The sequence below is a fragment of the Tympanuchus pallidicinctus genome, unplaced genomic scaffold (assembly GCF_026119805.1).
Source record: "Tympanuchus pallidicinctus isolate F22 unplaced genomic scaffold, pur_lepc_1.0 scaffold1, whole genome shotgun sequence".
Classification (NCBI taxonomy): Eukaryota; Metazoa; Chordata; class Aves; order Galliformes; family Phasianidae; genus Tympanuchus; species Tympanuchus pallidicinctus.
In genome coordinates, this window is record NW_026294618.1 from 78210133 (window position 1) to 78223216 (window position 13084).

The following is a 13084-nucleotide window of genomic DNA, read 5'->3' on the forward strand; positions in this document are numbered from 1 at the left end:
ACACAGACCGATAGAAATTTGAAATAACATTTTATATGCCTGCTTGTTACATACGGTACTCTTCTGAATGTGGTCCTGGTTGAGTAAGAAGAAAATAATCATGCATCTGAGCAGCTTCCCAGCATAAGAAATATAACTTCCTTAAAGTATCATGTAAATTATGGCATATTACAACAAGCCCTAGATACGGAAAGTGATGGTAATTAACTTGATTATGAGATAAGACGCTAAAACTTAGAGATCTCTCAAGTTGGCATTGTGGACTTTTCTTGAAAGTACACATGAAAAAAAGAAAGCCTGTGTTACTAGCTACCAAAATCAAGCATCTCTTTATATTATTCCTGTTTAGTTCTAGTTGTACTGATGTAAATTATTAATGTTCATGTATGACTGAGAGTAGGATTGTGAAACAAGATTAATGGAATATTGGAATTTAGAGGCATTCTGAAGAAAAATCTTAAAACAATTTCCAGTAACTACAAAAAAAGCAACCTGTTAGTTTAAACACTAGCCTAAAAAATAAAGCCGTATGTTTTCACCAACTCTGCTTGTCATGAGCTGTTCTTTCCTGCACTATCCTCTGCTTTATTCCAACACGTTATATTGGGAGGACTGTTACAACAGGTCTGCTCAGCAGTGACCCCCTTGAGACATCTTTTAATGATTCACTGGCTGAAATATGCTGTGTAGCTATTTAAGTTTCACTTTATAGCAGCCATGTTGCATCCAAAAACGCATGTTGAACTAAAAAATTTATATTGAAATATCTTAACATCTTGTTATGGTATTATTGTACATTGGATAGCTGCATTTCATGTGGTTTTTACTACTTCACCTACTAATCACTTCCAGTTATGACAAGCTGTGTGTAACCTAAAATATTTATTGCATTTTGGAGAAGACTGAAACCTTTTGTTTTATTAATTAATTCTTTGGTCTGTTTCAGTATCTAGAAGATGTGAGATGTTAAGAGGCTTTTGCTTTACCTTATTTTAGACTCCTTTTGTAGATTATACAATCATTCGAACTGCTAAATGAGTGCCTTTGGTGAATGGTAGAATTGTTAAAAGCACGTTTCCTCCACTGAATTGGTAGCACCTATATAGAAAAGTTTGTAGTTTAAAGCCCTGATCGAGTATTGGATTAATTTAGTTTGTAGTGTTTAATGGATGCTTCATAATCTGTAAGTATTATGAATGTTGGATGTCGTTGAGGATTCTTCTAATGTGATGAACTGAAAGTAAGCAGTCTTATTTTAGGGGTAAATTTCAATATTTCTGTCTGCAATTCACTTCATGCTAACAATAGTTTTATATGCAGGTGGTGGAAACGAGAAAGAAGCTTATGAAATACATACCCTTGATATGTTTTATTGCAAACATTAAGACTTAAATGGCACTTGTGCGGAACTGAATAACTTGGTTATTACTCTGTCACTTGAGACAATATGCTGCCAAAATAAATTTCTGCCAATAAAGCCTTAATTCCATTCCAGATTCTCATATGTTCCTAGACTCCACTGTTATTGCTGCCTCAGATTTTTGGTTGGAAGAGATCCAGAGCTTAGTCTTAAAATATGTAACTGTTGTTTCAAATTTGATTTCTATAGCACTTCAAGGATTTAATACGTTTGCGTCGGACTGCAGAATGGCCTCGTTCTACTTTGGATACAGAAGTATCAACTACAAAGGAAACTCCAGAAATTGAGCCACTTCCCTTTACACTGGCACATGAACGTTGTATTTCTGTAGTACAGAAGTTGGCACTCTTCCTTTTGTCTATGGACTTTACTTGTCATGCAGATTTACTTCTGTTTGTTTGTAAGGTAAATAGCATATGAAATTCTATAGTTGCAATGGATACCATGTAGGATTAATTTTCTGTTATTTCTTTCTGATTGATTAATGATAAAAGTTAACTGTAACATTAGAATTTCTGGTAATTTGTGGTGAGGTAGGTTTTTTTTTGTCTGCCACCTTTTGTGAAACTGACATTATGATGCTTCAAAATCACCTTGAAAGAGTAACTTCAAAAAATCTTGTTGTGTAAGTACATGCGCGGAGTTCTAACATTTAATATAGTAAAAATCCCTATTTTTTTGGGAACTGAAATCTAATGTTCATGGAAGTTAAAGCTATTGCATATTTTCATGTTATTAAAAATGAGTAAGCAGGAAGAACTTGACTATTCTGCTATCACTATATTAAATAGTTTAAAGGTCTTTTCCATTAGCCTGAATGCATGATTCTGAGTCACTACAGCAGTTTGCTTCATTGATAGCTCTAGGAGTTTTTCTATGTAGTTTGGAGACTGTTCTTTTTAACCATTTTGGATAAAGGTGTCTGAAATAATGTGCTTACAACTTTTGAGTTCAGCTGTAGGAATGTGTAATTTCTGAAGGATCCATTAAAATATTTATTGTAATGACTATTAAGCATATTAATTTTGGTTTTACTCTGAAGTGGATCTTTAAGAGAAATTTATTCTGTGTTACGTGTATTTCCTAATTGTTTCTTGATAGTTCGCAAGTATTTTTTGGACCTGTATAATCTGAGATTTGAGTTGACATGAGTTGTCATATCTTGCTAGTTGGAAGTGCTTGAGGGTTTTTTATTTGTTTGTTTTTTTGTTATGTTTTATTGGTTTGTTTTGTTTTTAACTTCCCAGAAAACAAATGCAATTTATCAGAACGGTGAAACTAGCAAAAATTCTTTTTTCACTTACTGGATTATTAATAGTAGCTGTGATGGAGTATCTCTCCAGACCAGAGGTTTTCCAGTTCATTTATAGATTTCATCTTGTAGGCACAGAAAATCACCTTCAACGATTCAGAGAAACTTGTTCTGAAAGCTAGATTTCTTGTGCATGCTTCTTGAAAGAAGTAGCCATCGTTCCATCAGGACAGGAAGCGGGAACACTGTTGACTCATATTGCTCTTCTTACAGTTGCATCACTGTTGTCTGTATTTCCACTAAGATTTTGGATTAGGGGTTTCAGAAAGCTGATTTGAGTTGTGCAAATGTATTTTTGAAGAGTAAACCAGAAAATTAAAGGAAAAAAATCAAAATCCCCATGCTAGTATTAGAGCATATGTAGGATTTTAGATGTTACATAATCTGAAAAACTGAGGCCAAATGGGAATGAAAAGTAAGACTGAGGCTGATTGTTGGAGGGTAAATTTATTGCTGAAGAAGCTAAAGAAACCTACACACACAAAAAAAAAAAGCCCTTAAAAAACAAAAATTAATCCAATATCAGCATAATCATTGCTCTGGTTATTTTGTTTTGTGAGTGGAATTGAAGCTTCCTTTTTTCTAAACATTCTAGTGTTTGACATTCTAGTAACTGTTCACTCCTTAGCACTCCAAGTACTACTCTTTAGAATTTTCTAGTTCTGCAGCTATGAATTTAAAGTGTTGCTTCCAGAAAAGGAACTACACTGAGTGGAGTAGATACTGCACTCAGCTCTGCCATCATTGTTGAGTATTATTTCATGGAATCATACAGTAGTTTGGGTTGGAAGAGAGCTTTAAGCAGCAATCCCTCTTGTCACGTGCAGGGATACCACCCATTAGATCAGGTTGCACAGGGCCCCATCCGCCTTGGGCTTGAACAGGGATGGGGCATCTTCCCGTTCTGGTGCCCCACCATCCTCATAGTGAAGAATTTCTACCTTCAATCTGATCTAAACGTTCCGTCTTTTAGTTTAAAACCATTTCCCATAGTATTTCTGATAACTCTTCAGTTTACAAACTGCTGTATCTTTGACCATCACCGCTACCAAGAACTTGTAACTTTTTTTTTTTTTTGGAACTTGTGTCAGTAATTAGATAAATGCTACTTAAAAGTAAAAACTTCTCTTAATCTATAGTTATTTCAGACCACCAGGTAATTTTGCCTTGTTGATTACAACGTTCTGAATTTAATACCAATGTAGTATTAAATTTAAACTCTATGACAAGGCAGTTGCTGCTTCATTTATATTTGGTGCATACTTCTTTTCTGGATATATTCCATCCAGTAAATTTGGATTTTTTGGCTTTTTGAATAAAATGCTGTGGACTCTCCAAAGGTTGTGTGAATAGGATTTTGCTTTCTAAATACTATGTTATTGTGCTATATAGTGTGCTCTTCAAAGCTGTTGTCATGAAGATATGAGTATTTATAGTTGATCCATAATCTGAATATAGATAATCTTAAACATGATTGAGGAATGGAGGTAGTACTCCCATTCGGTTTTTCATTTTCCAAAATTACTCAGCCCTGGAGGGCTGAGCAAGGCATTTTTAAGGTGTTCGGAGATATTTTTGTAGCTTTACATTGCTATAAAAGCGTTTCTAATCACAATTTCCTAAGACTTTTTTTTTTCTTAGTGTTCTTGAACTGAACTGAAGGAGAATGAGGACCACAGTGTTTTCCTCTGAGCCAGAAATGATAGGCAGTTTCACTGATAGAGAGTGAAAATCTCTAGTAGTGAAGTGGACAAGTAAATTTCATGGTTGAATTGTGTTTCATTTTTGCGAAAGCTGATGCTTGAGTAGTCAATATTTAGGTGTACAAGAATAGTAAAAAAAAATTTAGTCTTAATTTTGATAACTTAATTCTTTTGAGAGGGAGGAGGAGGGAAGATTCATTGCAATTATATTTTTCTATCTTTTTTTAGGTTCTTGCTAGAATTGCAAATGCTACAAGACCAACAATTCATTTATGTGAGATTGTAAATGAAACTCAGTTGGAAAGATTGCTGCTCCTTCTTGTTGGAACTGACTTTAACAGAGGAGACATCTCTTGGGGAGGAGCATGGGCTCAGTATTCTCTGACTTGTATGCTGCAAGATATTCTAGCAGGTTTGTTTTATGTTCATAGTCTTTAGGCTTTAGCTTATGCTAAAAACTTGTTTTCTTGAAGCTTTTTGAGTTATCATTTTAGAGTCTGCCAACTGTTGGGAAAAAAAGCAACTCATATGCTTCACAAGCAAATTGAGATTAGATTGCAACAAGTGCACTGAAATATTTCATATTAATTAATTAAATCCTGAGGATTCCTTCTGCACTAAAAAGTCAAGTGTATATATTTGATCCCAATTATTTGAAAAAAATCAGCACTCTTCCTTTTAGAAAAAGTGAGCACTTTAAGAATTTAGAGTTAGGTGGAAAAAAAACAGTTGGCTTAGAAACTGAGATGTTGAATTGTAACTGGAATGAAGTTTGAAATGAAGTTGTCTGCTTGATGCCACGTGTAGGAGAACTGCTGGCACCTATAGCGGCTGAAGCTATGGAAGAAGGTGCTTTGGGAGAAGATGCTGGCGCTTCAGCTGGGGATTCTGATGACTCTCTTCAGCCACCCACAGTTCAATTAGTGGAAACAATAGATGAGCCTTTGACACACGACATCACAGGTAAATCACTCTGTGATCTTCGATGTATATTGCCTGCTGAGAAATAATAAACAACCTGCTCTGTGATTAATCTGTCAAAAAATCTGTAAAGATTTTTTTATGATAGAATAAGTAGTTTCTGAAAATAAAGGAAAAATGTGTGTAATTCTTGATCTTAGTATGTCTGATTAATAAAAAATGATTATTTTTCTCATTATTTCAGCAAAGCACGTTTTATATGTTTCCACTAAGAGCTGTGTGTATTAAAAGCCTTGGCATTACCTGTGAATTATATGATATTATCCTTGTTTCATAAACTGTACTTGGTAATATTAAAGTAGTTGTAAACATTCAAAGGTGCTCCACCCCTGTCGTCTTTGGAAAAAGATAAAGACATTGATCTTGAATTGCTGCAAGACCTGATGGAGGTTGATATTGATCCTTTGGATATTGATTTGGAAAAAGATCCTCTTGCAGCCAAAGTTTTCAAGGTATGATGCACCTGAGATTCCCTATACTTTTCAATGTTGACTTAAGCTTTGGGCCTCATTTGAATTAAACTGAATTAATTTTTGCCCCACTTCAGACAGTACTGTGTTTTCTTATTTTTTCTATATTTTTCTCATGTTCTTCACCTGATTACCTATCATGTAGAGATTTTTTTCTTCAAATTTCCCTTCATCAAAATCTTCCAGTCATTGCTTAGTTTTTTTTGTCTCCTTCCTTCATCTCTTGTAATTGATCATGGCATTATCTTCCAGTCCAATTCATCCACAGATATCTTCCTGATTTTATATATATATATATATATATATATAAATATATATAGATAGATAGATATAGATATAGATATCTTCCTATTGTCAAAAAAAACCTAGCAAGAAAAACTCTAACTCGTTCCTTCAGATTTGTTCTGCTTTTTGTGTTTATGTAGGATTGCTAATTGAAGACCTTCCATTAAAAGCATGGTCTTACACAGTTTCCCTTCTTGCAGTCTTTTATTACAGTTTTCTCTTTTTCTTGTCATCCATATGATTTCTTAGTGCCTTTAATTATGACTTTTCAGTAGAGATTATTCAACTTTTTCTTTTGCAGAACCCAGTTAAAATAGCCCCTGAGCCTCACCAAGACCAAAAGGGTTCTATAATAGTCTGTCATATTAATAATATAGTATTATATCTTGATTAACAACTTCTCAAAATACCAGTGTTGCAACTCCACTACCAAGTTTGCAATATAATACGAGTGTATGAGTAAAATCTGATGATAAAATTTTAAACTGGTTTTTCGGTCTTAGATACAATTAAATTACTGGATTTTTGCAATCACTAAGGAAAGAGTAGTTTGTATGGCAACAAAAAAATTGCGACAATTTTTTAAAGCTATCTGCTGGTTTTAATTTCTTGTAATTTCCATCTTTGTTGTTACTCATTACAAATTTATCTTTTTCTTGGACAGTCAAAAAATTGCTGTTATTTTTTCCTTTTTCATTTGCTTTTTAAGCCTATAAGCAGCACATGGTATGATTACTGGGGTGCTGATTATGGTACCTACAATTACAATCCTTACATTGGAGGTGTTGGAATTCCTGTTGCAAAACCACCAGTAGCTACAGAGAAAAACGGATCACAGACTGTGAGTGTGTCTGTTTCTCAAGGTAAGCAGTGAACCCTGGAGGTTATCTGTTTGGTGATACTGTGTGCTACTTTTCAGTATATCGAGTTAGTGTTAGAAATATCTGCCTGCTTGAAATGGAAATAAATTTTCTACATACCAAGCTTTTTCTGTGAATACTGAGAAAATGTGAGGTTTTTATTGAAAAAACTGTGTCTAACATGGCACAAAGTCGTATTTTCTAAAATTTCATTATTTTCAAAGACATCTTTATGGTCAGTTTGGAACGTTGGAAGCTCTTTCTTATGTGGATAATATTTTGCTTAGTTGTTCCTATTCCAAAGAAGAATGAGGTGGCATACTTGTTCATTTTGAAGTACTACTTCTAAGCAGGAGTGATTTTATAAATCTCTTCCCTGCCGTAATTCCTTTGGTTGCTGTTTGAGCAATTACTTTTACTACAGGCTTAAACATGCAGATTTTGTTGTATGTGATATTAAGGTGACTGTAAAAAGAAATGTGTGCATTTCATGAGAAATTTCTCTTTCTATTAATTATGTATTTTACATCCATGAGGATTTTGTGTTCAGTTCGGAGTATAAGTTTCTTCATTTTGCTGGCATCATATAGGAATATTCACTTTTATGTCAGATATACTGAGATTTGTTTCGAGTTTAGTGTGGACTGTATATCTAAATTGCTTGCACGGATAATTAATCATAGCTGACTGTAATTGTCTTGGATATAATTCAGTTTGACTCTCTTGCCTTGTGTAGCATTAGATGCACGTCTAGAAGTTGGACTTGAACAGCAGGCTGAATTGATGCTGAAAATGATGTCCACTCTGGAGGCTGATTCCATTCTACAAGCACTGACAAACACATCTCCTACATGTAATTATATATTGTCAAATTATTCTCTTCATGTAATGACCACTTGAACATTATACTGTTTTTTCTGCAGTCGCTTAGCAGCTTAGAGGAAGTTGAATTTTGCTTTAATGACATTGTTAGGCTGTGCTTTTGAGATTTCCTTTCTTCAAATTTTTAAATTTGTATACATAGATTTAAAACATTTTTTGAAGTTGCTCAAATAGACAGGATTCCATTTACAGGACATAATAACACAATGGAAGAATTACTTTTGTTTTCTCATCTATAAGCATCTAAATATTGCTTCCTATTTCTGTGAGGCTTTATTATTACATTCACTGTGAAATGTAAGCTGTTTGAAAGCTGCTTAGTAGTTGTTTCACCTATTCAGTGATAAAAGTGAAAATACTTAATAGTATTTTGAATTTGACTGTGCAATAAGCTTATGTTGTCAAAATACCCATGTTGCTGATTTAGTTTTATCAGGAAATTCCTAAAATACATCTTTAACAAGGGTGTGAATTTGGCTCACTTTCCAAATAGTTTTTGTGAAGATGACTTGTTACCTTCCAGTATGCCTTTCACAGTAGCATAGTTAACAGTCCAATAAAGGTGAGCACCACAGTGAAGTGATCTTGTAAATTATAACATAAGCATGTTTTCCTTAAATGTGAAATAAGAAGAAATAAGTTTGTAGTTGCCTTTACCAATTTTTCCAAAATAATCCACTGAGGTGGGGATAATTCTTTGTTTTGTTTCATATAGTAACCCAGTCTCCTACTGGAACAGATGATTCATTGCTAAGGGGATTGCATGCTGCGAACCAAAATGCCCAGCTGATTGTACAGTTGTCATCTATACCTATGCTGAGTGCATGCTTCAACAAACTCTTCTCGATGCTACAAGTCCACCATGTTCAGGTGTAGAATTGTGAACATTGAAATGTTTTAATAGTATTTCTCTCTAAGTCTGAAAGTTTTCTTCCTGTATTTGTATTGTTCAGGATGCAGCTAACCTGTTAGGTTATGTATTTTGTGCACACAGGTTGTCATGGACAACAGTACCAATAATGTAATAGATTAGCTGCTGAAAGCTTTTAGCAAATAGGGAATTTCTTCTTAGAGTAGGAAAGTAGATAGGTATCTATTTTTTGTGTTTTAAAACAAGTTTGTCACCCAATTACTGTTATTATAATATTTGCCATCTGTGGAGGTTTTCAAGACCCATCTGGACAACGCTCTGAGCAGCCAAGTCTGTGTCTTAGCTGGCTCTTCAATAAAATAAGGTTGGAACGATCCTGTGATCCAAAATGTTAAAACGAGATGTATGCTTTTTGAAAAATCATTAGTTTAAAAATGCTTTCCTTAATATGTAACACACAATACATTCCTTTTTTATATAAGTTCTTAGGTATCTGCCCTTTTGTTTTAATTGGATAGCTGACCATTCAAATATTCTATTCAAAATAGAGTTTGTTAGGTAAAGCACCTTGATGCTTCCTCAGAACATCAACTATTTAGTTTCTTCAGGGAGTCATTCAGAATATGTGTTTGTGTCTCTCTGATAGTAAAGGAGATTTTTCCATTAGTTAAATTGGCTTCTGTGAACTCTTTCTGAATTTTTTCAGTTGTACATTAAATATCTCTTGACTAAATTTTGAAATTCTGAAAGTTTACATGCAAACCAGTGTTTCAGTAGAAAGATGATGATACTCTGATTTCTGAGCAATACGTACAGCTACTTTTCCAACAGTTTGAAGAAACATCTTAAGAGAAACTTAACTGTATTTTGAGTTTACAAAAAACAACAACAACAAAAAACAAACATAAAAAAGCATTTGCTAGTTATGATAAACTTTATTTGAATATTTTATTTATCAACATCCTAAAATCTCAGTAAAGGAAGGAGCGGAGAGTAAGTGTGTGTGCATTATTGGTGAAACAGGGTCAACTGAAGATGTAGATATGACTTAAAATGAAAACTCTTTATGCTTTGCTGCTCTGGAAACGCACAGGAGTTTGATGATGTTTTTTTTTTCCTTTTTGCAGCTTGAATCCCTTTTACAGTTATGGCTCACATTAAGCCTGAATTCTAGCTCCTCTGGAAGTAAAGACAGTGGCGCTGATATTTTCCTTTATAATGCTAATCGAATACCTGTAATTTCCTTGAATCAAGGTAAAATATATTAAATAGGAAATATTAACTTTCAAGTGTGAAAGGTTTTCTTAAGTCCTCAATATTTATTTGTTCTTATTAAGATCAGTGATGGAATGAGCGATCTCTTTGTTGCTAGAGAGCTCTTGGTCTCACTATCTATGTGACATGAAAAATGTGTAGCTAATAGTAATTAATAAGGAATTGTTCCTTGAATTTCTGTAATCTTGACCTAAATTACATTATAAAATGTGTGGTTCTTAATTCATTGTTACTGCCAAAAGGGCTCTTTAAAATATACTTCTGAACTGTGCATCTTTATGCACTTCTTTGATAAATTTCTTTTCCTGGTACACCATTCTGTGATTTGTTTATTATTATTATCCAAGGTATAGAGGATAGGTATGGGGAAGCCCTACTACTTTTTGGCGTTAGACTGCTGATCTAGGAGAAAGATGTGTCTAATTATTTCTTTTTATAAAGTAATGAAGTATAAATAAAATTAAATAAAATGTTTCTTTGAATCTTTTTTTTTTTTTTTTTTTTTTTTTTTTTCTGAGAAGACATGGGTTGAGACTATAGGAAGTTCTGTGGGCCAGTTCCTGTGGTGCATTGGCGATGGCATCTTTTCCTAGTTGCCTAGAACAGTAGTTGTCAAAACAAAGAAAACACAACAAACAATAAACAAGTAATGTAGCAACTTGCATTCAAAATGAGAAACTTCTTGTAACATTCTGAAGATTAATACTTGGGAAAATGTGCTTTTCTTGACAGCTTCAGTAACTAGCTTCCTGTCAGTTCTGGCATGGTATCCTAACACCTTACTACGAACATGGTGCCTTGTGCTTCATAGCCTAACTCTCATGACAAATATGCAGTTTAATGGTAAGTTGTGGAGTGTTTTGTCACCATTTTTTACAGTGTAAGTGTTGATTTCAATCTTAAATGTTACCTTTGTCGTAGAATTACTTTGATTTTCCAACAAAGAGGCTGTAGAGAGTGAGCTCTATGGGCTGCTTGTACCTTGAAATCAGTGTCATTTAAAAAAAAAAAAAAAAAAAAAAAAGCTTAGCATCATCTTCTGAAAAGCAAATCTGAGGAGTAGGTAAAGATCCTTGAGAGGTAGCTTTGTATTATGGAAAGAGGTAGCAGAGAGTGAGGATTAAGGCAATATAAGAGGAATTCATGTTTTTTCTGATGCAATAAGAATATTTTCATAAATATGCAGACTCCAGTCACTGCTTATGTTAAGCTCTCTGAAGATAAGCCCCTAGAAGCTAAATTTATTCAAAAAAAAAAAAAATCCATCCACTTCATTTCACTTTCCTATGTATGTGATTATCGTGCATTCTCTGTATGGCTCTGTAAGATGGTAATGATAATCTCCCTTTTTGAAGGAAATTTTGCCACAAGTCAAGTAGAGACATTAAAGGATGCAATTTTCAATGAAGAAATTTAGCTTCTAAACAGCTATGATAGTAATAGGGCAGCTGTCATGGGGACTGCTTTTGTGGCCTTGTCCTTAAGCCTAAAGAAGATACTGAGTAGTTTGTGAAATTGGAGCCTGAAATCTCTGAAAATGTACGTATTTAGGCCGTATCAGAACTTCTTAAATTCTCTTTTGACACCAACCGTATGACTAAATGCAATAATAACAGATAAAATCCAGAGTAACGGAGGATCGTACTTTCCTGAAATAATTTGCTATTTTGTGGTGACACAACTGTTCTGAGCTGTTTTCTGTAATCTGCCCTTGAAACTCTTTTTTTCTCTATATAAGCTATTTGAAATCCTTGCCTTTGGAACACATTTTTTTCCTTCAGATTTTCACTTTTTTCTTGGTATTATTTAACAATATCATGAAAAACTTCTGAAACTCCTTCTGCTAGGTGAAAGTGATGCCTAAGAAAAATTTCAGAGTTTCAGTTGCTCTAATGTAGGCAGCTGTTGTTTGTAATATCATTTTTGTAATACGTTTACTGATCTGTTTCTTTAACAAGAGGTATTCATGCTCCACTCACGTGTCCTTTTGCACATCTTTTATGTTGTCACCAGAGATGGCATTGGAGAAAGAAGTGTTCTGAGCATAAATGCTACCTAACAGAGTGGATAATGTTGATGCATCCTCAGGTCTGAGTTAGATCGTGTCAGACGTTTAAAGCAATGTACAAATAAAGTGGGGCTTTATATTGCAGTGATATTTCCAGCTTTTAAATAGAAAATATAAAATTACACAGGAGGTAATGAAAGTGTAGTTACTCAGTTTTGCTGTCAACCCTGTCATGGTAAAGCAGAAAAACTACAGAGCCATCTAAACTTAGAAGCAGTGGAGCTGAGTGTTAGCCTGTGGACTTGGCTGCTGTTTGTCAAGAGAAGATGGTTTGGGGCTGTGAATTCGGGGGAAGTTCTAGCATTTAAAACAAAACAAAACCCCACAGAATAGAAGTGTTACTTGTCACACTGACTGTAGACTTCATAGGTTATTCTCTGAAGGTGCCATTTAACAGTGCAGGAAAACACAAATGTTCCTTCTTCAAATACATATTATAGAACATTTTATGAGCTTTTATACACTTCTTTTAAAATAATTTGGAGTACTTCTGGAAAAACTGAAGTTTCAGTTTTGCAGTTACACACTAGATCAGCAAAATGTTCAAGGAAACAGGTTCGTGTGTAAATACAAGGGGTGTGACCTTAGTAAGTTAATACTTTTTGTCATCTGGGTATTCATTTTCATTTTTTACTTCAATTATGGCAGACTTAGAAATTTCACCCCCTAAAAATAACCAACCAATAAAATATCCACCAACAACTGATATATCTAGTTTTCTCAGGGTAAAATTAATGTGTTGTCTGTTTTGCTTCAGTAAGTATTCACAGGTGCAGTTCAAGATGGGGAAAATAAACTTGATTAGTTCACCAAGGCTGGTATTTCCAAGGCCCATCCTGCAGTGGAAGATTTCTCTGTTCTGAAAAATTTGGTTTTCCTGTCAGACGATCAGTGGAAGTGTGCACTTAGCTTCTCTTACAGGCTTGTCCTTCATCCAGACAAGGCCTAGCTTTTTAA

The 13084-nt window shown here is 34.2% G+C and overlaps 1 protein-coding gene across 9 annotated transcripts in view; it reads left to right on the plus strand.

The window, feature by feature from the left end:
- BIRC6 (baculoviral IAP repeat containing 6) overlaps nucleotides 1-13084 on the plus strand; it is a 181760-nt gene that overhangs the window by 61961 nt on the left and 106715 nt on the right. For all 9 annotated transcript variants that reach the window (XR_008206958.1, XR_008206963.1, XM_052683945.1 and 6 more), the window contains exons 35-43: nucleotides 1610-1825; nucleotides 4664-4847; nucleotides 5243-5398; nucleotides 5735-5868; nucleotides 6881-7034; nucleotides 7768-7884; nucleotides 8629-8783; nucleotides 9912-10038; nucleotides 10792-10902. Coding sequence is in view for 7 of the 9 variants with exons in the window: in XM_052683945.1 (XP_052539905.1) it covers nucleotides 1610-1825; nucleotides 4664-4847; nucleotides 5243-5398; nucleotides 5735-5868; nucleotides 6881-7034; nucleotides 7768-7884; nucleotides 8629-8783; nucleotides 9912-10038; nucleotides 10792-10902 (1354 nt within the window). In the remaining 2 variants the exon portion in view is untranslated. The remainder of the gene's footprint in view (nucleotides 1-1609; nucleotides 1826-4663; nucleotides 4848-5242; nucleotides 5399-5734; nucleotides 5869-6880; nucleotides 7035-7767; nucleotides 7885-8628; nucleotides 8784-9911; nucleotides 10039-10791; nucleotides 10903-13084) is intronic.